This window comes from Trichoderma citrinoviride (assembly GCF_003025115.1).
Source record: "Trichoderma citrinoviride strain TUCIM 6016 unplaced genomic scaffold BBK36scaffold_2, whole genome shotgun sequence".
NCBI lineage: Eukaryota > Fungi > Ascomycota > Sordariomycetes > Hypocreales > Hypocreaceae > Trichoderma > Trichoderma citrinoviride.
The window spans coordinates 2,205,584-2,227,898 of record NW_020194710.1 but is presented as its reverse complement, the minus strand read 5'-3'; the positions used below and the strand labels follow the sequence as shown (position 1 = coordinate 2,227,898).

Genomic DNA, 22,315 nt, shown 5'->3' with positions numbered 1-22,315 from the left:
CATGGCTTCCATTGGATAACCAACAGGCTGCGCCTCGCGATTGCTACACTGCGTTGATTGGGACCATCGATGCACACGCTGCAGTTCTACGAATATACGTGCATTCGAGGATGAAGAGCCCCTCTGATTTGGCCCATCTGTTTGTACAGGTACTCGGCCACCAAAAAAAAATGCGCCAGAGGGGGGCTCAATGGCATCTTCTGGAGGATACCCCGCCATTTGATTTTGACCTAGCCCTCCTGCTGGCATGGGAGGCATGCGGAATTGCATAGGCCGCCGCACCCGCGAGACTTTGGTCGGTCTCTCCGCCATGGCTACCCAGGGAGCTCTCACCACGTGTTTGGGACCGGCATTTCCTGCTTGCCACGTAATCGTGGGAGGGCTGGATCCTTGCCCTTTGCCATCAGGTTCCATGCGAAAAGCCAGGCAGTGAGAAGCCATTCGGGACGTTGTACCTCCGACAAGGCATTGTTGGGACGGCGAGACGCCTTCAACCCCTGGAGACTGTCACAACCATGGGTTTGTAAGGTACTAACCCTTTTACGTGATGATTCTGATAGGACATTGCGCCAAGCAACATGGACATGAAGATGGCGAGGACACAATGGACGATTTCCGCAGGCTTTGGGGCAAAATGGCCGGACAGCTTCCTACGCAAAGGGCTACGACAGAGGATCGAATTTGCCTTGGGAGAAGTGATCCACAATTCTGACCAGTTCTCAATGTCGACGCGCTGTCTTTGCTTCCGAGCTGAGTTGTGCGCCTTCTCTAATGAAGGCATCTACAGGGCATGCTTACTTGCCTTTACCTTATCTACCAATGCATAACACCATCATTGTTGGACCATGCGCAGCCGCGCCAATTGCATTGTTGCCTTTTCCGAGGAAAGTATCGGCTCTTGATATCTGATATCTGATATTGTTGAGCCCAAGTTGTGTCGGTCCTGAATTGCCTTTCTGGCTTCATGAAGCTACGACTTTGTGGACATAGGCCCCCAAACCCAAAAGTTGAGCGACATATTGAAGAAGAGCTTGGAGGTTCTCCCCGTCTCTATCCGGGGGGGCGGTAAACGCTCAATGAACAGAGTTGGGATGGGAACAGCATTCAGCATGATGCAAATTCAACGTGATGGGAGTTGTCCCTTGCTAGTCGTCGCTGAAGACCGGCTTACTTTCAGACAACCTATCATTCACAGATGACGCAAACTCACTGCCAATCATACGAGGTCGCAGCCGCAGCTGAATCTAGTCTCACCATCACCTCGATATCCATGGTTCGTAACGATCCTCGTCTGTGCGAGGTTGAGCTCGGCTCACATCCAGAGATCTGTGTATCTTGCTCATCTGAGCTGGCCGAGGGCGTCGTCGAGGCCGATGAAGTCAGCTCGGCTGAGCAACTCCGTCGTAGGATTGGCCGAGTTGCCTTGGCCAGCCGTCCAACCGGAGCTCTCGAAGACAACCTTCACGCACGGGTACGAAAGAATTCACTACCATTACCTACTATGTAGGGTCGAATACGAGACAAGTGCTTTGCCTACTGCCGGATGCTCTGTCCCCCGTCCCTCCCTGCTCAGGTGCCCTGCAGAGCTGCAAGGATTTGGCGCCTCAAAGAAGGGCAGAATGAGCGGCTGTGGAGCTGGGATGCGGCAACATCACAGGCGTTAACTGGAAAGGGACTATCCGTGTTCCGCGCGCAAGTACACCGCCTTTGAACCCGTGGTTAAAATGTCGTAGATCCAAGCAGACGTGTGCGGGTGGTGCCATCGGGGCTGCAGGGCTGCGTAGCTACATGTGCAGGTATCGTGAAGCGGAGTTGATATTAAGAGACATCATGGTCACGCGGGGTTGAAACGTCCAGGGTGCGTCCAAATGAGGCTTCTTGAGCATTCAAAGTTGAACGGCTAATATACATCTTTATGCATTCCAAAATAAGAGACAAAAACAGCATTCATAATCTAATCCTTCTTTAGAGGCAGGAAGACCTCCTCGATGCCGTCTTTTGTGATAATCAGCATCTGCAGAGAATCGCCGACCTCAATGTGGCGCTCCACAGCGCCGTCAAAGGCATCCTTGACAAGAGTCTCGACCTCTGGCCGTGTCAAGGGGCGGCGCTCCCTCTCCTTCAGCTCGTGACCCTCTCCGCTGCCGGGGATGTACTGGTTCTTGAAGTTGACCTGGTTGTCCAGGAAGGGCATGATCAAGCTGCCCGCAGCACCGCCGGCTCGACACTGCTCCCTCTCGTAGCTTCCAACCGGGTCGTAGGAGTAGACAGCACCCTTGCCCTCCTCGTCGAGGCCGCCGAGCATGGCATGTGTGTAGTATGGGAAGAATCGCTTCTGGTAGAGAATGGTGGACAGTCGCTTGGCACAGGCGTTGAGCGACATGGGCTTGCCGTGTCGGTAGCGGTAGATCTTGCAGACGGTGTCCAGGCGGTCGCGCAGAGCCTCGCCATCTGCGGCAAATCCGCAGACGGACAGGACGATGGTGGCGTCTTCCTGGGTGGCAGTGGTGCCACCGATCTTGAAGACCTTGGGGGCCATCCGGGAGTTGATGCTGTAGCCGCTGGTGTGACGGGTATCGCCCGCCATGATGGTGAAGTCGGCGCCGGAGATGGCCAGCGTAGAGCCACCATTGTCGGAGTAGCTGCAATGATGGTTTAGTGCAATGCAGACAAGCAGACCAGAGACAAGCCGGATGACCTACGGGTTGAAGCGGTGCTGTCGAGGCTCGCCGTGGGCCTTGTTGGGCACATCTGAGAAGGAATAGTTGGGCCCATTCATGAGCGGGTTTTGGCTGAACATGGCGGCCATATTTGCGGTGTTTCGAGGATGGTTCTTTACAGCGGCGCTGGTGAGAGAAGAGGTTGATGGCAGCAGACGATGGCCTGACGTTGGTCTTTGATGCTATATCGCAACAGCATGCACGCGTCAAGGTGGGAGCCTTGCTTAGGCCGGGAACTGGGGGGTAGCTCCGATGACTAAGCAGCCTGATTGCCTCTGGTCAGTGACCACCCCTTAATATGTGCTACCAGGCGGGAGCGAGAAGGGGATCGTTATCTCCGTCAACTGCGCGTTGGGCGACATTTTCTACCTGGACGTCGCGGAAAGACGTCTGCGCAGCTCTGTGGGAGCTGTACCCATCACCCAGTAGTGCTAGCCGGAGCTCTGCGACACCGGAACTGCGACCATGACGCGCGACATCCGCGCCAGAGCGCTCGAGAAGATTGCGCTGCTCTCGGCAGCGAGCTCTGCGACTGCGACGGACAAGACAGACCTCGATCGACTGTACAAGGCGTGCCATTCTGGAGGACGGGGAGGCGAACATGGCCGGTCCGGGCCTGATTCCAAGCCAAACGGCTCTCTGGGGATTGTCCCTATGGTCAGCAACCTTCTCGCATCTCGACTTACACGGGGAAAGACGGAGACGGCCAGAAGCTAACTGATTATACCTGACTTGTAGTCCATTCGCGAGTTTGAGGTCCTCCTCGCGCTCTGCAAGACGGCGCCGAATATCCAATCCAGCCAAAGTGCTCAGAAGCTCTCTTACCGATTGATTCCTTACATGCTCGACATTCATACTCAAGTTTTCGTCCCCTCGCCCTTCTTTCGCAAGATCGAACCATCCCCGACAGAGTCGCTCGCCTTCCACGTTACAGCTGCGTTGTTGTCGCTTGGAAACAACCATCACGAGCTTCACGACGAGATCTCCAATGGTATCTGGCACTTCGCCAATGACTGCATCAAGGTGGCCGACAATGTCTTGTCGCCACACGTCGGAGACCCGGAGAACCCCCATTTGGACGATGCGATTCGCACCGCGACCGTTGCTCTTGCGCTCGTTGGCTTCCTCGATGCGGTATCCGCCCAGGCAGACTTCTGGAGAGTGGACGGCCGGCTGTATCTTATACAAAAGATCCGACAGCTCCTCTCAGAGCCCTTTCTGGTCGCAGTCGAGACCGCGATTTCCACCATCCGCAACTCCCTCAGCTCGGACAGAGACGTCAAGGAGTGGAAGAGGCATTTGCGCCACTACGCTGCAGCAGGGAGACCCCTTGGGGCCATGCTGCTGCAGCGCAGCTTCATGTGGCTGGTCTTGGCGAGTAGTTCTTTGATGGTTGCGGATGGGGAGCGCCTTCGGACGACTCACATCCTGGATATCCTCATGTCCAAGGACGGCAACTCGAGGTCCGGCGCAAGTCTGGATGCAGAGGCCGATACCAGCTCAGTCGAGACGTATACTGGCCTTGCTATTGAGCAGATGCACTACATCGAGGCCGGTGCAGACTTCGTACGGCTTGGAGCTCACTCCCAGCAACAGCTTGCTTTTGCCGTCAAATCTGCTGCTATGATTACGTACCTAAACTGTGCTTTGCTGAATGAGGAGATTGCGGATGCGGACGTTCTCACCACGTGGCTGCAGGAGGCACTGGAAGACCCTCTCCAGATGGCCGATGAAACACTGGCATCTACTGTTCTGCAGTGCCTGGCTCTAAGCTGTCGTATCGCTCCCGCATTCTCGTCGACTGTCAGCCGCGTGCTTCCCCGTTTCCTCGTTCAAACCATACCTCAGGGCAGCACCGTTGGGGTGGCATCCAAGAGTCTCGCATATGTCCTGAGGCTGCTCTCGAAAGATGCAGTCATCAGCACTCTCTATACCTTGGGCAATGTTCTGAGTCCCGGCTCGGATGCAGCCATTGCGCTGCAAGCAAATGGCACCGCCGGCGAAGCGAACTTGGTCCCTGTGTATGCTAACAGACACTCTACGGGAAGCGCCATTTCTCTTCAGATGAACGGCGAGGAAGAAACGGCCATCATCTATGGCAACGTTGTCCAGGCGATATGCGGCATCGCAGCAGCATGCGACGATGAGAAGATTACGGCTCTTGCCCAATCCATGCTGTTGCAGAAGCTCGACAAGGTCAACGTCAGTGTGGACACTCAAGTCATAGCTGGCGCAGCTACATTGGCCCTTAGTGGAGGCCAACTGGAGTTCCGCTCTCTTCTCAAGCTATACTCGAGGATCTGCCATGTTGGCGTGGTAGAGAAGAAAGACTTCCTCTTGGGCTCAGTCAAGAGAGCTCGCGCCCACATCTCTGCTCGCCTGCGTCGGGATTCACCCTTGTTCGACATCTACTGGGAGCATCTGCTGGACAGCATCATTTCTCTCGGAGACGCTCACGCATCCGGGCAGACCAAAGACTCGGATGTGCAGTTGGCTGCTCTGGAGATTGGCGAGCTGCTTCATCCTCTCGCCGTATTCATGGCCAGCAATGATCTTGCTTCTGAACCCCTGGCAAACGACGACTCGTATGTTCTCCTAAGGGATGCGTGGTTCAACATTGTTGTACACGGCTTCATGACAACTACCGAACGTGGCAAGAAGTACATCGATGAGCTTCGTATGATTGCCGTGCACTCTCCCGCATTGGTGGCGAGCCAACGCAGCGAGCAAGTCGAGAGTGACATTGAGCTGAATACCGTCCTGAGAAGAGGGCATAGCAACGAGCGAGAGGCGATGCAGAAGAAGCTTCTCAGCGAGCTCGTGCCCTCAAAGGCAGCTGACATTAAGAGCCTCAGCTACCGAAAGGTCATCTTCCTTCAAGCCGCCTACCTGGTTGAAAGTCTTCGCGCCGACGCCGGCGATTGCACCAAGGCTCTGACATACTTTTTGGAGCCGGCCATGCGAAAGGGAGATGTCAGCAGCACGATGGAGGGAATTGCTGCTGCTGTCGTCGACAAGTACTTGAAGAAGACGCTCGCCGGCATTGACCCAAGCTTCTCCTCCCAGTATGCCGCCACTCAGCTTGTCTCCATCTTCCGCAATTGCTGTCATCGCATCGAGCGAGTCCAACAGGCCGCATTTGCGTGCGCGGACCGTATCATCAAGGACGTCCCTTCGGCGTTGTGTCACAGAACATCCCTCTTCGCTTTGCTGGAGCTGCTCTCCCTCCTATGGACGAGCTGTCTGGAGGCTGAGACCGATGTCTACACGCCGCGGTCTATCTTCACTTCCAAGCTTGGCGATGTGACGCTGGAACTATCCGACGACTACGATTTCCGTCGCTGGACGCTGGACGCCCTTAACCGGAAGGCCAAGGCATGGGTTACCACTGCCATCAACCTGGCGCCCTTGGATGTCAAAGGCCTTCTCCAGACATACTTGTCGGAATTTGAAGACGACGGCGCATACGGCCATGTTTCGCTCGGTCGTTCTTTCGCTCTGGAAGTTGGATCCATCATCCCGTCAACGGACAGCAGGCTGCAGTCGCTCGACCGCGTTGGAGACACTGCTCTCAACACAGCGTCTGACCTTATCGCTCAGTATACTACTCGCCAGGAGTACCGCTATGGTGAAACGCTGCCAGATAGGGGATCCGAGTTGATCACCTTCATGAACATGAACCGCCGGTCGTCGTTTGTCCAGACTACGGTGATTGAAAGTGCTAATGCGGCCACTGCTCTGGCTCACATTGAGGCTCGAATCTTGAGTAAGAAGTCCACTTCTTTGAACGAGGTTCGAGAGATTCTCAGACGGGCAGCCGCCCTGTTGTGCCGTGGCGGGAAAGATGAATCGGCCGTCGCTCGCTATCTCGTGAACATACCCTTTGCTCTCTTCACGAAGCAGTCCATTAAGCTTGGCGTTTCGTTGTGGCTCGGTGTAATGAACGAGAATCCGCGACTGGAGCCCAAACTGCTGAACTCCATTGCTCAGCAGTGGGAGCTTAGCATCTCTCGCAAGGTCGGGCTGTTTCATCCAGCCTTGAGCCATCCGGACCCTTTCTTCCTCAAGGAAGAATTCGCGCCAAGCGAGCTGGAGATGCTGGCAAAGAAGCGACAATTGGTGCACGACATTCTGTCTCCTCACGCTCGTTTGCTTCAATTCTTCAGCAGCCACTTCAATGCCACCAGGCTTGGCTGCCCCGACATTCAGCGGATCTTTATTCGCATGCTCGACTTGACTCTGGACGCCGTGAAGCATTGCACGTCCCATCCACTGGCAAGAGAACTGCGTTTGCAAATTGTCCTCTTTGGTCTACAGGTTCTACGATGGAGCACAATCATCAACGCTACATCCCAGTATCGCTTCAAGGGCAAGATTCTGTCGGCCGGTCTCTCCTGGTTCAGGAACTCACCCAGGTGGTCGTTTGGCAGCAACCTTGTGCAGCTGAAGACTGAGTTCCGCCTCATCTCCGATGTCCTCGCCGCCATGAAAGTGGTTGCTCCCATCGGAGCCAACACATCCGGCGTAAACTCGCTACGCTCCAAGGAACAGCTGCTGCAACTGCTGTTGGAGAACGAGCAATCGCGTCTGACAGTGTGGATCAGCCCTCTCAACCAGCACCATGCTCACTTGACGCTTCATCACAGCTCGCCGAAAGCTGCGACGGAAGCTGCTCTCCTGCCTCTGGTGCCTACTGCCTGGTTCGAAGACCCTGCAATTGCTATTGAGCTGGCGACGAGATTCCACTACCCCCGATTGACTCGCGAGATCAGATTGCTTCTCCTTGCGATGCCGGAAAGAGCCATCTCTGAGCCTGAGGCCCTTTCTCTCATCCTTGGAGGACATCTACCTGACGATGTCGGCCCTCAACTAAAGGTAAATACCGCCTCCCCTATTATCACCATTTCGCATATTGGACAAGTCTAATCCGAGTCAAAACAGTATCTCTTGTTCTGGGAACCAGTCAATCCGCTCACTGCCGTGACTCTCTTCCTACCAGCATACAGAGATCATCCGTTCCTTATCCAATACGCCATGCGAGCTCTGGAGAGCCATTCCGTGGATATCACGTTCTTTTACGTGCCTCAAATTGTGCAAACGCTGCGTTACGATACCCTCGGCTACGTGGAGCGATATATCCTTGAGACTGCGCAGTTTTCTCAGCATTTCGCTCACCAGATCATCTGGAACATGAAGGCCAACGCGTACAAGGACGACGATGCGCAGATTCCCGATGCTATCAAACCAACTCTTGACGCCATCATGACCAAGATGGTTGACAGCTTTGCTCCCGAGGACAGAGACTTCTACCAGCGAGAGTTTGCCTTCTTTGACGAAGTCACCAGCATTTCGGGCAAGCTGAAACCGTACATCAAGCGGCCGAAACCAGAGAAGAAGCAGAAGATTGAGGAAGAGCTGCGGAAGATTCAAGTTGACGTCGGTGTCTATCTTCCCATTGACGCCGACGGCATCGTCATTGGCATCGATCGCAAGTCTGGAAAGCCTCTGCAGAGTCACGCCAAGGCTCCCTACATGGCCACTTTCCGCATCAAGAAGCACAAGGGCGGCCTCGAGCAAGAGGCTCAGCTGCTGGAGGGAACGGCAGGAGGAGAGGGCAAGGAGCCCGAGGACAACACCGTCGAGATATGGCAGTCGTGCATCTTCAAGGTCGGCGACGACTGCAGACAGGACGTGCTGGCGCTGCAGATGATTGCCGCCTTCCGAGGCATCTTCCACAACGTCGGACTCGACGTCTTCGTGTTCCCGTACCACGTCACCGCGACGGCCCCCGGCTGCGGTGTCATCGAGGTGCTCCCCAACTCCATCTCGCGAGACATGCTCGGCCGCGAAGCCGTCAACGGGCTCTACGACTACTTCGTGTCCAAGTACGGCAACGAAGACTCCCTCCGCTTCCAGCAGGCCCGCAGCAACTTTGTCAAGTCCATGGCCGCCTACTCCGTCATCTCCTTCCTGCTGCAGTTCAAGGACCGCCACAACGGCAACATCATGATTGACGACGCGGGCCACATCCTGCACATTGACTTTGGCTTCTGCTTCGACATCGCGCCCGGCGGCATCAAGTTCGAGCGCGCGCCCTTCAAGCTGACGAGCGAGATGATGGCCGTCATGGGCGGCTCGACGGAGCACCAGAGCTTCAAGGCGTTCGAGCAGCTCTGCATCAAGGCCTTCCTCGCCAGCAGGCAGTACTGCGACAAGCTCAGCCAGATCGTGCAGCTCATGATGGACAGCGGCCTGCCCTGCTTCAAGCCCGAGAGCGTGCAGAACTTTAGGGACCGCTTCGTCATGGACAAGACGGAGCGCGAGGCGGCCGACTTCATGAAGGACTTGATTAAGAAGAGCTATTCGAGCTACAGCACGGGCATCTACGACCAGTTCCAGCTGCTTACCAATGGTATCCCTTACTGAGCGGGCTGTATTCATTTCTATCGTTAGGTTTCGTTTCGATTCATTTCTTCTATTCATATCCATTGTTCTTATATGTTCTGTTGTGTTTGTTGCGTTTATTGCGGGTTTTATTCTTTCCTCTTGGAAAAGCCATGAGGAGACTTTGGTAATAACTTTGGTCGAGGACAAAGGTGGTCTAATAGAAGAGAAGGAGAAGAGGAGGGAAGGGAAAGGTTTACGGTGGAATACACACAACACACAATACCTATAGATAGCAATAGTTTTCATTCATACCAAGCAAGCAAGTCATCTCGAGCTTCTTCAACTGCATTCGCGACACCCAAGCTGATTCAGCTATGTATAGAATAACACCAGGCTGGCTAAAAATACTCGTCAACGCACCAAGTTCAGCAAATCGTTCCAACAGTGAAAAAATAGTGAGACCAAATCAGTAATTGCCGCGAAAATAGCTCACGTCATACTGTAGCATCCTATTTTCTTTCCAGTGGGGCTACTTCTTTCAAAAAGGAACATGTCATGTCGTGTCGTGTCATGAGGCCGGCTGCTTGAGCATGTGCGTCGGCGCGTTATAGCTCAGGTAATCGACATGGACAAAAGCCCTGTCGACGATGGGCACTGACTCGAGGAAGTAGGTCAGCACCTCGCTCAGGTCATGGCTGTCCTTGAGCGGCGTGTTGGCCGAGAGCACAATGTCCACCTCCACAAAGAGCTTGTCGCCTACGTGGTACGCGCGCAGGTTCTGGATCTGACGGATGGCCGTGGCGAAACGCATCGTCAGATAGAGGAGGAGGTTTCGCTCGTCCGGCTGGGCGGAGAAGCCCGTGAGGTTGCGGATGTGTTGAGCTGAGGTGCGGCTCCAGATGAAGATGACAAAGAGGGAGAGCAAGAGACCGCCGGAAGCGTCGAGCCACCAGATGTGTCCATAGAAGCCCACTGGCAAGTGGAGAATTTGCATGTTAGAGAAATGCGTCCATAGTAGAATGCAAGAGAAAAGCCTTATGGACCTACCTAAAGGAAACAAAATGGAGCCAATGTTAAAAATGACATCCGTCATCGCATCGTCGGCTCTGTTGAAAATAGGGGGTCAGCCTGCATAACGGGCAATTGGCAGCAAATAACCGAAGTGCAACCCACAAGGCGCGGACGCTTGAGTTCCTGACGAGACGGCACCATAGCCAGCAGCCGCCCTTGATAACAATCGTCGATATCATGATGATGATGGCCGGCATGCCCAGCTGGAGGACTTTGTGCTCAGGCCCAGCAAGTCGTTGGATACATTGCAGGCTAACCTGGCAAAAGGAGGTTATCATGATAACCGAGAAGACTAACACTCCGAGGGGTTCCAGCCTAAGGGTATCAGACGTTAGTGAGAAAACGACATCTCAAGATCCGCAAGGCACAGTAATAACGAGCTTACCGTGACCGCCCAACGGGATAATTGTGTTGATCCCGTTGGCTTGACGAGATCAACCGTGTGGTAGTCCAGACGATGGCAGTACTCAGCAAATCGAGGACTGCGTCAACCAGAGCAGCAAGGACAGACATGGAGGGAACTGAGATGATGACGGCAATTTTACCTGCCAGGAGGATGATGTTTGCAATGAGGTTGATCCAAATGGCTAGAGTCACGATAGGGTCGTCGTGGTCTAGGTCAGCGTCCTCCAGCCAGGGCAGATTCGGCTGCGGACCGGCTTCCTTGGGCAGAATAACCCGTCCGGGGGATTGCGGTCGCAAGTCTGACTCGTTCTCTTCATCGCCATGGTGCTCTAGTAGGGGCAGGTTCTCAGAAGAGCGGAAAATGTCTTTGGGAGTTCGCCTTTGGGGGTGTGCCGGCGCTTTGAGGGTAGATGACGAGCTGCTACTCTTTCCACTGGTGTTGTTGTTGACCGAGCCGTATGAGCCAGCGACTTGATCCAGATGTGATGGCGTCTGGTACGATGCCTGGGGCGTCTCTTCGGCAATGGTATCTGGGACGTCGACAGGCTTGAAAGCCGAGGCCTCGAGCTCGTCTGCATACTCATTCAATAGCTCGTGGGGGATGGACGAGTCGAGGAGACAATCGATGTACATGTATTGCTGTATCAGGGAATTCGTTCTTTGGTAGTATTCGCGTCTTGAAGACGGGGGAATGGTCAGCTCCTCGGCTCTGCACTTCGGTCAAGGGCACTGGAACAGTCTTTACATGGGCTTCTTCATGGCTTTAAGCTGCTCCTCGGTCTTCCAATACCGTTCCCAGCGATATCGCGGGTTGCTTCTCCCGATGAGTTTCAAGCTCCGCGCTTGCGGGCCAAGGAGGATTCGTGACAGCCGGTGCTCGTCTCGCAAAAGTCTCGAGATATCTTCGTCTTCATTGCGCATCCATGAGTTCCGCATGGACCCAGCCTCTTCGTCGTCTGCATGATGGCGCGGTGCCGCAGCCGGTGGCCGTGGACTCGACAGGCTTTGCTGAGATCGGGTCCGTATCAGGGATGTCAGGGTATTTGTCCTCGTGTGCAGGGGAGAGTGGTAGAGGCTATCGCCATGGCTAAGCCAAGGCCGGTCCGGCGAGGTCATGTTTGCAACAAATCTGCAGCAGCCGGTGCCGTTGCGGTACGTTTGAATCAATTGGACGCCCAAAGGGAGAAACAATATGGGCAACGGTAAGAAACTGACACATCCCTCAGGTAGTCCAATCCGCAAGATGACGTAGCGCGAAAATCCTGTTGATTCGCGGCTCAGTCACCAACCAACTAAAAGCACCTGCGCCGCGTAGCGCGAGGTCAAGACGCGAGGCGTCAGCTAGCAGAAGGCTGGCGGTGCCTTATTCGACCGATGGGCCGCGGCTTGGGAGCTGGATTGTCCATTACGAGGTGCTAGTAAAACAAGCTCCCGAGTCTTAGAAGAGCGGTCTCGTTCGTCACTTGCTTTCCTAGGCACACAACAAGGCTGGAGTCATGGATCGAGGACCAGCACGAACGGTGCATGTTGACGAACGACGGACACAGCTGGGTCGCTGCTCAAGGTCTAGAACTGCCTAGAAATCGCCACGGCAAAGCTGTCGGCTCGTCGGAGAATAAATCCGGCGAAGAAAAAGTGCAGCGCCGGAGACGCACAGCGGCGGAGGTCGGCCTAGCGCACGATTAGAGCTTTGAACCCATGCTTCCATCGATCCGCTCAGTAGAATGCGGCTCCAGTCCTGCCGATAGAAGGCCGGTGATGATAGTATCAGGAAGGCATAATTACACTTTGCCGGTAGACATGCTGCTGCAAGACAGCATTCGTACGGAAGACGGCATCATGGAATCAAACTGCTGGATGCGAACCCAAGCCATGCCGATGGTGGGAGAATTTGACACTCCTTCTCGTCGAATAGCCGTGTCTGCTAGGTATGTACTCGTACTACCTTAGTAGTAGTAGTATATCGAGAAACTTCCCGGTTACACTGTCTCCGAAACGAGGCGTTGTCTTGTCTCGTGTCGTTCCGTGTCGTCTCTTCCGGAGCTCATCTGGGCCAGGGGAGAAAGGCAAAAGCGGCTTGGCTTGTACCGACCAAGTACGTGATGACAGTGGAATGTAGGGAAATGATGATGCATACTCCGTAGACCTGCGGCTGATACAGCAGCGATACGTCGCAGCATGTGAATTCGAGCCTGGGAACAGCTGGTGATATCTCGTCGTGTCCACGTTGTTCGTTTTTGGAAGATGCAACGATTTTCTTCCCTGTGACCATTGCAATTGTTTGCCAATTTCATGCTGACAAAGCGAGGTATTCTTCGCTTCTCTTGGCCGCAGGAGCAACCGAATCGCAGCTGATTCTATCGGCAGGAGCGAGCCGGTGTAGGAGATTTCTCTTGCTTGCAATACCCAAACACCTCACCATCTTTGCTTTTTTTTTCTTTTACACCACCGCCCAACCCTCATCACCATTCACGTAAAACTCACATCTACCATCAGCTTTGTCGGCCGGCCAAACTGAGTTCGTGATGCACCACTCTCGACGTTTTGACTTTCTACCATCCCATTCCATGACGTCCGTTCCTGGATTCCGGGTAGGCCGTTCCTGGAAAAGGGCCACCGCAGCCCACGGAGGTACCTCGAGCCGCTGTGCGACGTGGTACGAAGAGGTACGAAGTGCCAACAGCCACACGCGAGGTGTCGAACCTTGAGCCCCCGCATGCATCCATCCAGGATTGCGCGGCCCACCGCAAACTCTGGTCTCTGGCCTCCACAGAGTTATCTGGATATTACGTATCGACTAGGCCTCACCCAGGCGCGTGCTGCACATGCCAATGTGCGTTCAGGTGAGAAAGTACGGATACATGATGCCATTGATATCTCACCAATGCATGAACAGGTCGTTCGACGTGGACTCGAGCCCTGTCACGAGCACTAGATCCTCTCCTGACAAGAGCGAAGGTGGACTGCTGATGGAGCCAGCATACGAGGAGAAATTTTTTTCTTCAGCTCGCGGCCGAACATCAGCATCGCCGGCCTTGTGTTTCCAGCTGGACAGTGGGCCTGCTTGACGGTGACTCAGTTGGTTTGCTGCTTGTCTAGAAAGCAGATGTCATCGTCCGCAATCATAGCTTTTCAGAGACGACTGTGGAGGTGGGACCTTTCCCACAAAAAGACTTGCGCACAGTTTGCGTGGAAAAAGCTTGTTGGTGCCGATCGCTCTCCGACGACCTGTTGATCTCTCTTCCTCCCTGAAGATCAACAGTGCCGATTGTCAGCTTCGACCAGCCACGACGCGTCCACGCTATCTGCTGGTACGATGTAGATGTGCAGATGCGTGGCATGCCCTTGGCACTGGTCTGTTCGAGGATCAGAGCTCTGTGCCCCGTATTGCATCACAAATCCTATCCCTCTGGACCAAGGTTGCTTTTACTGGTGCCCGTTCCACACGGAGGGAAAATAGGGCAGCTGCCTGCTGTCGTGCAAGAGTTACAGTGAAGACTGCCTACCTGTGCTCTGTACGAGTACATACGTACCTACTTTGCGCAATACCCAGCAGGGAGGCAATGAGACAAACCTTGTCATCGAGACAGCGATGGAATATATTCGACGATGCCGGACCTGCAGTGGTCCGTTGCGCCAAGTTCGGAACCGGCGGGCGCATCCATCTATTAGGTGTCCCTGGACCTGTTGAGTGCATATCGGTCATACAGCGCGACAGCTGAAGACCATCAGTGAAAGCTGCTCCATCCAAATGCCCGTCGTTTTTGCTTTCGACACCTGCTAGGGAGCACGCTAACCAGTGGCGACCACCTGCAGTTACCCCTGGACCGTGTTGAGGAGAGCTGAGAGTTTAACACGCCATATCACGCAAAGCGGCAACAACTGATCGATTTTGACAGCAGCCTGCACGTTTACTTCCCGTTGGCTGGCCGGCCTTGCAGCCCCAATTGCCCCATCCGCTTCTTGGGTCATTTTTGGACAAAGGCCGAGAGCGCAGCATGCCCTCCTGAGCGTGGAAATTACCACGAACAGGGAAAGACCGCGAGGAGGGAAAATAACAACACCAAATGGATGACATGGACAGGGCTCTCCAGACTTTGTTTATCTTTCCCATACCACAGTGTCTGCATTCCGATCTGGACGGGTGCCCACGCAGCTCATTGCCCTCTCGAGTGTCAATGCCCGGGAGCTCTCCGGACTACTCCGTGCTATCATTCAGTGTATCAAGTACGACACCATGCTCGACGACTGCAACCAGTCTCAAACAGCTCTCTTCCTCAGAAGCAGGCCATGGAGATGGGACGGTGCACCCTAACGCCATCACTGAAAGTCAAAACTCTTGGGCCTAGGTATGCATGCATGTACGAAGGCTCCAGTCCAATACTACTCCGTGCGCCGGGTCTGAGAAGCATGTGCATGCGCAGCCAACGGTGCGAGCTCAGAAACAGCCTTCACTGCAGCTCCACCCGAGCTGATGAGGTCGTCATACACAGCATCAACGTCTAGCTGACGGCTTGGTCCGAGGAAGACGCTCTGTCGATGCCAGTGAGTCCTGGGATTGCTCGACACGGAGTTCGGAGTCGCACATGGCGCTCGCACCCAACCTACCAAGGCCCTCTTGGCACAGTTTGATACCACAAATAAACACCAGCACCCAGCGATGGATACCAGCCGAATGGATACTTCTCGTACGAAGTATTATGGGCACCTCTCGTACCTCAGCCATTCCGCGTCCCCACTCGTGATAACCGCCCGCTAACTGGACTAAGCCCCAGCCTCCACACTGTTGCCGCCCGGGCTGATGGTACAGGCACTCGTATCTGAAGGGAGCCGAGGACAGGAGCAGGAAGCAGGATGCTGGAACTGCAGAGCAGCAGATGCATACGAGCCGGCGCCGGCACTTGGGGCAATGTCTGTGTGATTGCTGTTTTCTGCTGTCTCTCCATGCATGTAGGTATTTGCGCAGTCGTCAATGCTCGGTGTTCGTTCCACTGCGGTCTGAACCCCCGGGCAATTTCCCACCACACCTGTCGCAGCCGGAACCCAACCACACCACCTGATTCGCATCCAGTCTTTCATATCCTCCACCGCAATGGCTAGCGAGAAGAGGCGCCTGGATCCTCCGTGTGCAGAAGGGGACAGCAGCGAGGCAGGGATAGGGGCGGGCTACCTGAGCACTGAGCTCCGTCTTTTGTTGGCCTCACTCGCACCCATGGCTTACGAGATCGGCCTAACAGACGCAGCCCAGGCTCTACCGGCCGACAGGGGACCGAGTCTGATGGATGGTGGGTGAATGGGGATGGGATGGATGGACGAACTAGCCAGTCAATAGCCGGCACGCACGCATCTTAACGCCTGGCCGTCCGTCGCTCTCCTGAAGTTTGCATCCCTTTTCTCTTCTTCTCTCAACCCCTTCTTGTCGACCGCTGTCTTGTTCCTGCCGCTCTCTTCATTGCCCGCCAACGTCGAATTCGAGGTTCTGGGTGCGTCCTCCTCAGTGACAGCCTGGATTAGTATTGCATTGTCTCGCTTAGGCCCAAGAACACCTCCGTTTGGCTCATTTCCCCCCTCGTTGATAGCTGCCTCGGCTGCTTCGCTCGTTCGTGTTCAACTTCTATTTTTTCCTGGGCTTTTCTCCATCGGATCGGCATACCTTTCGCTCCTCGCGCCGTCTCTTGGCCTCTTGTTTACTCCTTGTTTGGCATAAACCACTGCCGCTTTCCATCGACTTCTTCACCATCTTCCCTGTATCTTCTTCTTCTGTATTTGTGCATTCCACCGTTGTTTGTTTGCTGTCGACCTTCGCTTTTTCTCCACGTCGTATCTTTCTTTGGGCTACCTCTTTTAATCTCTTCGCCCGCCTCCTATTCATTGCTTTTTGCATCCTTTCCTGGGCTCGCTCCTGGAATCACGAACTCGGAGCCCTGCGCGCTTACATTATTGCGCTGGCAATCCCGAGATTAATGTGAGTCTTGCGCTTTTCTTTGCCTAGCCTTGCGCATGCCGGACGCTCCCGGCCAACCACCTGGTCGTGTCTCACCCAGAAATACCTGCCCACCGCCAGACCCGGCTTACCAAGGAGGAGGAACCTTTTCCAACTTTTCCTCCCCCCAAACAAAGTCGACGTCAATTCACTGCGGCCTCGTCACACTCGCGATTTGACCTACTGACAAATACGGGAGACGAAAACTGAAAACAATATGCGTTAGACGGGCATTTGCTAATGTTGGATATCTCTCTATGCAGCCATCCGTCGAGCTCTGTGTCGCCCAACAAGTTTGACGCGATTACAGCTGACAGCCACTCAGACGATCCGTTATTCGTCGCATCCGTCCATTCATCACCGGACCTCGTATCGCCAGGGTTCTAAGCCTGCTGACCCGTTGCCACCCCTCAGCGATCGGAAAATTATTGGGCACCGTCGGAAAAAATCCCGTCGAAGCTGCAGGATAGGAGGTGCTGCCAAAATTTGATCTAGAAGCTTCCCTTCTCGTCGTCTTCATGCCTAGATTCTCAGTTGCCTTTGCCCGGCGGAAAAGCACCGCAGACGACATCGAAAATGCTGAGGTAGCGCCAGCTGGACAGTCTTCGTTTAGGGTTTTGGAACGACACGACTATTCGGGTGTCAAGTCGTTTGACGGAGGGGCCAAGATGGCAAGAGCCTCGGGGGCTCTGCTCGCGAAGCCTGATCTCCAGGCCGACGACAACATGTTTTCTGATATGAAGGGTAACCGGTAAGTCTCGATCCTTTCAGCCTGCTTTTTTTTTTTTTTTTTTCCTACCTTATGGTGGAAGTTGCTAACTTCATCAAGTGGAAGCGGCTTATCCAACACGACACACACCACGTCTACCGACACCTCTTCACGCCACAGCAATGCATCCACGGCTCCGTCGTCAGCCGACTTCAGCGGCGGCAATTTGTTCCACGATGATGGCCGGCCACCCAAGAGCTCATCCTCGGATATGCACGGTCGTGGGAGCGGCAACAAGTCCATCGGTTCCAAGTTCCTAGACAAAGCTGGCCGCACTTTCTCGTTTGGTGGACAGAAGAAGTACAGCATTCCCCCGCCGCTGGAGGACCCTCCCATGCCGGACTTGCGGCCACCTATGCCCATCATGACCGAATCGGGACGAACTGGATCAAGAGGTACGACTACATACACGCAGGCCCCAACCGTCCCAACCGTCCCAACCGTCCCATCCGCCCCAGCCATTACCCGCAAGCCAGCCCCCCGTAGACCCGAAGTTCTGGACGTAGGTAGTGACTTTGGATCAATGTTTTCAGGATCGGCTTTCGAGAAGCGCGCAAGCATGGCTACGCTCAAGAACGACGACCTGGCCTCGCCCCGGCTCCTCACAGGCAACCCCCAGGCACAACAACCGATTCCGCACAGCCCGGACACGACGACGCAAGCAGAGCCGTTGCTCAGCTCGTGGAACAGACCGCAGTCCAAGGTCATCGTGGATGACTATTCATCGGACAAGAGCTCGCCGACATATGACAGCCCCCCACGCGTTCCGAACCATTCATCTCCTCGATATCAATCGCCGCCACGACAAGCACCTGCTAGGCAATCGCCTCCGGCCGAGCAACGGCCAGCTCATCAAGAACCATCGAGTCCGGACGAAACACCAGACGACGAGGACGCGCAGCTCCTGGCAGAGACTTACACTGCTATTCAGCTCCTTTCGGCCGAGGATGACGAATTCGAGGACAATCCGCAGCAGGGTCGATACCGGCGGGAGGAGGATAACTTCACGGCGGCTCCCAGGCAGTCTAAGCCGGCTCCCAACCCCAACAATGCCAGAAATGGAGACGGCGGGTTTGAAGCCAACAGGCCTCGATATCAGCAGCCCCGTCGATCGCACGACGGCGCGCCTCGGAACAAGGTCATGACTCCAGCCGAATTCGAGAAATATCGCGAAGATAAGATTCGCCATGACAGGACGAACAGCACGTCGAAGGACGACGACGAGGACGATATCAATTACGAAGACGAGGAGGACGAGGCTGAAAAGTCCAAGCAGCAGGCGAAACAGCGACGGAAGCAGGAGGCTCACATGGCTGTGTACCGACAGCAGATGATGAAGGTTACGGGCGAAACCAACCCGACCAATGGACTGGGCATTCCTGCTTCGTTGAGCGCACCGCAGCTTGGCCATATCAGGACCTCTTCGCTTGACCCGGCAGCAGCACCGCCGCCCCTACCCGCAACCGCAGCTGCCACGTCCGGCGCATCTGGCGCGTCCGATGAGGCCGACGACGACGAAGAGATCCCGCTCGCCATCTTACAGGCACATGGGTTTCCCAACAAGAACCGACCCCCGACTCGGCTCAGTATGATGGGATCAAACCCCAACATGCGCGCCTCTGCAATGCTTGCGCCGGGACGGCCGTCGTCGGCCATGGGAGAATCTGCTGCTGCTTCCCGACGCCACTCCACCCTTCCGGCCTTTGCCAGGAACCTGCCACAAGATCCCTTCATCGGAGCGAGCATTGCGCAGCCGGCGCTCAGGGAGTCTCTATCCTTCAACGAGATGGGTCTGGGCCCCAAGCCACCGTCGCCGCTGCCTCCCGGAGGCCTTGTCGGTGTTATTGCCAGCGAGGAGCGACAGAGGGCGATGCGACGAGGAAGCCCCAGTGTTGATCCCTCAAGGCTCATGGGCAGCGGCTACAACACCCCTCCTGGAGTTGACCCCATGGCCGGCATTCCCCCCCACATGATGTATCCCCAGGCTCAGATGGGAGGCGGAATGCCCGGCATGATGCCTGGCATGATGCAACCGCCGATGCAGCAGCCGATGCTCAGTGCTGGTGACCAGGCTCAGCTCCAGATGACGCAGCAAATGTCGCAGTTTATGCAGATGCAGATGCAGTTTATGCAACTCATGGCTGCAAACCAGAACAGCGGCGTGCCGCAGCAGCAGCAGCAGCTACACCCCCCATTTCAGCAACCTTTTGGCGGTCTGATGGGCAACCAGTCCATGGTTGATCTCTCCTCTCGCAACTCTGTTGTTGGTGAGCCGACGCTGGAGCCTCGCCGTGGTGATTACGGTAGCATGCGAACGATGAGCATGGTGCAGCCCGGCTCGGCGCCGATGGCTCATCCTGGATATGCGGGATCTGTACGGTCGTCTATTCATGGCTATACCCCGTCGATTGCACCGTCAGAGCGAAGCAACATTGGCCTGCCCAACCGTTACAGGCCCGTCTCCCAGGCTATCAACCATGGCTCGCTTGGCCACATGCAGTCACACTCGTTCTCCGGAGCTCTGTCGGCTTTCACTGACAACAAAAACAAGACATCGATGAGGATTGTGAGCAAGTCCGCTTCGGATGATGACGACGATGAAGAAGGTTGGGAGGCGATGAAGAATAAGAGAGAGAAGAAGAGATCTCTCTGGAGAAGCAAGAAGAATCTGAGCTCGGTCATCTGAGCAGGTGATGTCATATACCGGACCATAAAGTGTCTCTTCACCCCCTCTCCTTTGTCTTATCCTGCAAGCGAAGAGCTGATGTGTATGGATGAACTTTTGGCGTGCGTCTGTCTGTGGTACGAGCCTACGCTTGTGCGAGTCTGAGCACGAGTGGGCGTACGAGCAAGTATGGGGTGTGCGTGTGTCCGTGTGCGTGTGTTTCGCCCACCTTGTCGAGTCAGGGGAGACGCCGAGCGCGAGGTCAATAATTGGATTTGTATGTTTTTGGTTGTTTTTTCGACTTGGACCTCCCCTGACGCTGCTACGCCCAGAAGTATCATGGCCCGTTATATTATGCAGCGCAACGCGGTTGAAAAGAAGAAAAAATAATTTATCTTTTTGAGGTTTAGATGTTTTTGTTTGGGGACGTCCGCTGAGGCGTCAAATGGTTGGATCATTTGTCTGGACAGCTTTGCGTCACGCATGATAGAGATGGCTCTACGCCGTAATTGAATAATTTATCTGCAGTGGCTCTCTTTTCTTGAACAACTTCTGGCGTCTTTCATCGTCCATGTGAGGTAAAGCATGGATATAGATAGGCCTTTGAGATCAAGATATAATAGAGGACAAGGAAGGGAGGCTGTGAAAATGATCATCTCATGATCCAACCCGTTGTTTGATTCCAAAGCGGCTGATATCTCTTATTATCTCTGCAGCGCTTATAAGAGAGATGGTGATGTCAATCCCATCAGCCAAGTGATAGTCCACGGTACATGTTTGACTCCATGGAACAGTTATTGGCTCTATTCTTGCCAATTTCCTGCTATTGGCTTGCTGATGTCTGAATGAATATCTTCCCAACAGATGGGTCGCTTCTCTCAATTGCGCACACGGCTATTCCTTCTTTTTTCTCACATTTTACTTTCTTTGAATGTTACGCTATGCAACTCTAGTAGCCGTCTTAGCCCTGAATCTTACCCGTCGCCCACTCATTCTTCTTGACGCCCATCTCCACAGCCGCCAGGCCCCAGTCCTCGCCGTGGTTGTGGCCCTTGCCAGCGGCGCTGGTGCTGATGCCCGCGCGGGACTGGGCCTGCTCGTCGTTGAGCACCGTCAGGACGCCGAAGATGACGGGGATGCCAATGTCGAGCTGGACGCGCATCAAGCCCTGGGAGACGGCGTCGGCAATGTACTCAAAGTGCATGGTCTCGCCCTTGATGAGGACGCCGACGGCGATGATGGCGTCAAACGGGCCGCTGGAGTTTGCGCCTGCGGAGAGGGCGGTTAGGTCGCTGGTTGAGGCGCCGAGGAGGTCGGTGGCTGAGGGGGCGCCGGAGGCATTGGACTGAATCTGCGAAGCAGAGAAGAGTCTGTTCACAGGAGAGTTGGAAGGCATATCAGCAAATGGTTGTGGAAAATGGGAGAGAAGAGCAGGAGGAGGGGTGGTAATGGAGGGGGAGGGGTTTGGCTCATACCGCTGAACAGCAATGGGGAGCTCCCAGGAGCCGGGGCAGGACTGGATGACAATGTTGGACTCCTTGACGCCGGCCTCGAGCAGCTTGGCCTTGGCGCCGGCGACCAGAGGGTCGATGATGGTTGAGTTCCAGCGGGCGTGGACGATGCCGATGCGGAGGCTGGAGCCGTCGTGGTGCTGAGGAGCCGGGCCCTTGAGGGAAGACATGATGCTGTTATGTGACGGCTGGATTATTGGGTTGGAAAAGAGATGCTGAGGGGGGATAATCTGGACTGATGGGTTATCCAAGAGTGCTTATGCCGAAAAGAAGAGGAATTGATGTCGAGATCAAGAGACAGAGAAGGACGAGACTATACTAACATGCGACGAAAGCTCCAAGGGACCTCATGCGAAACAAAGCTGACTGATCTTCTGATGCTTGCGGCGGGGCAGCAGCGACAGGCACAAAAGCGGAAGTGGAATGGCGGCAGCAGCGGCGGGGTTGTGAAGAAAGTCACTGGTACGAAGCGTCGCACCTTCTACCATTGGGGAGCTGGAGCTGCGGTGGGCGCCGGAAAACGTCATTTTTCTTGCTGCAGGAACTGGCCGGCAGGTGACACGCAGCAGTGACCTCGGCAGGAGGTCGCTTTCAGGCGCCGCGATTACGAAGCAGCTACAGACTTACGGTATCGTGCGGGTCATTTGGGGACCCTCTTTCCCAAAGCTGGTACCTTATGCTGCACTTGTATGGAGTACCTTCAAGTTATTGAAGACTCCTGCCGACTGAGAGCTCGAAATCGACAGGAGATAGCAGGATATCGCAGCTTCCTTCGCTTACAACGGCCAATGGTAGTTCGAATTA

The 22,315-nt window shown here is 54.9% G+C and overlaps 6 protein-coding genes across 6 annotated transcripts; 2 read left to right on the top strand and 4 right to left on the bottom strand.

Annotated features, from left to right (window-relative positions):
• Positions 1-329: 329 nt before the first annotated feature.
• On the bottom strand, positions 330-1,272 carry BBK36DRAFT_1138329 (hypothetical protein; the record flags this gene model as incomplete). Its single annotated transcript, XM_024893234.1, has 3 exons — positions 330-504; positions 537-781; positions 1,255-1,272. The coding sequence occupies 3 exons, from the start codon at positions 1,270-1,272 to the stop codon at positions 330-332; spliced, it is 438 nt and encodes a 145-aa protein (XP_024753237.1).
• Positions 1,273-1,954: 682 nt separating this feature from the next.
• BBK36DRAFT_1134373 (proteosome beta subunit protease) lies at positions 1,955-2,809 on the bottom strand (the record flags this gene model as incomplete). Its single annotated transcript, XM_024892284.1, has 2 exons — positions 1,955-2,642; positions 2,703-2,809. 2 exons carry the CDS (start codon positions 2,807-2,809, stop codon positions 1,955-1,957), a joined length of 795 nt encoding a protein of 264 aa, XP_024753236.1.
• Positions 2,810-3,136: 327 nt separating this feature from the next.
• BBK36DRAFT_1188924 (phosphatidylinositol-4-kinase) lies at positions 3,137-9,146 on the top strand (the record flags this gene model as incomplete). Its single annotated transcript, XM_024896602.1, has 4 exons — positions 3,137-3,368; positions 3,459-6,416; positions 6,474-7,595; positions 7,662-9,146. Exons 1-4 carry the CDS (start codon positions 3,186-3,188, stop codon positions 9,144-9,146), a joined length of 5,748 nt encoding a protein of 1,915 aa, XP_024753235.1. The 5' UTR covers positions 3,137-3,185.
• Positions 9,147-9,675: 529 nt separating this feature from the next.
• On the bottom strand, positions 9,676-11,699 carry BBK36DRAFT_1110964 (hypothetical protein; the record flags this gene model as incomplete). The annotated part of the gene is made up of 5 exons (XM_024889647.1): positions 9,676-10,079; positions 10,155-10,213; positions 10,281-10,493; positions 10,564-11,259; positions 11,329-11,699. 5 exons carry the CDS (start codon positions 11,697-11,699, stop codon positions 9,676-9,678), a joined length of 1,743 nt encoding a protein of 580 aa, XP_024753234.1.
• A 5,385-nt stretch (positions 11,700-17,084) lies between these two features.
• Positions 17,085-20,021, top strand: BBK36DRAFT_1188913 (hypothetical protein; the record flags this gene model as incomplete). Its single annotated transcript, XM_024896601.1, has 5 exons — positions 17,085-17,317; positions 17,396-17,635; positions 17,729-18,098; positions 18,174-19,309; positions 19,394-20,021. 5 exons carry the CDS (start codon positions 17,085-17,087, stop codon positions 20,019-20,021), a joined length of 2,607 nt encoding a protein of 868 aa, XP_024753233.1.
• A 940-nt stretch (positions 20,022-20,961) lies between these two features.
• On the bottom strand, positions 20,962-21,681 carry BBK36DRAFT_1138324 (Lumazine synthase; the record flags this gene model as incomplete). Its single annotated transcript, XM_024893233.1, has 2 exons — positions 20,962-21,370; positions 21,476-21,681. The coding sequence occupies 2 exons, from the start codon at positions 21,679-21,681 to the stop codon at positions 20,962-20,964; spliced, it is 615 nt and encodes a 204-aa protein (XP_024753232.1).
• Positions 21,682-22,315: the final 634 nt, after the last annotated feature.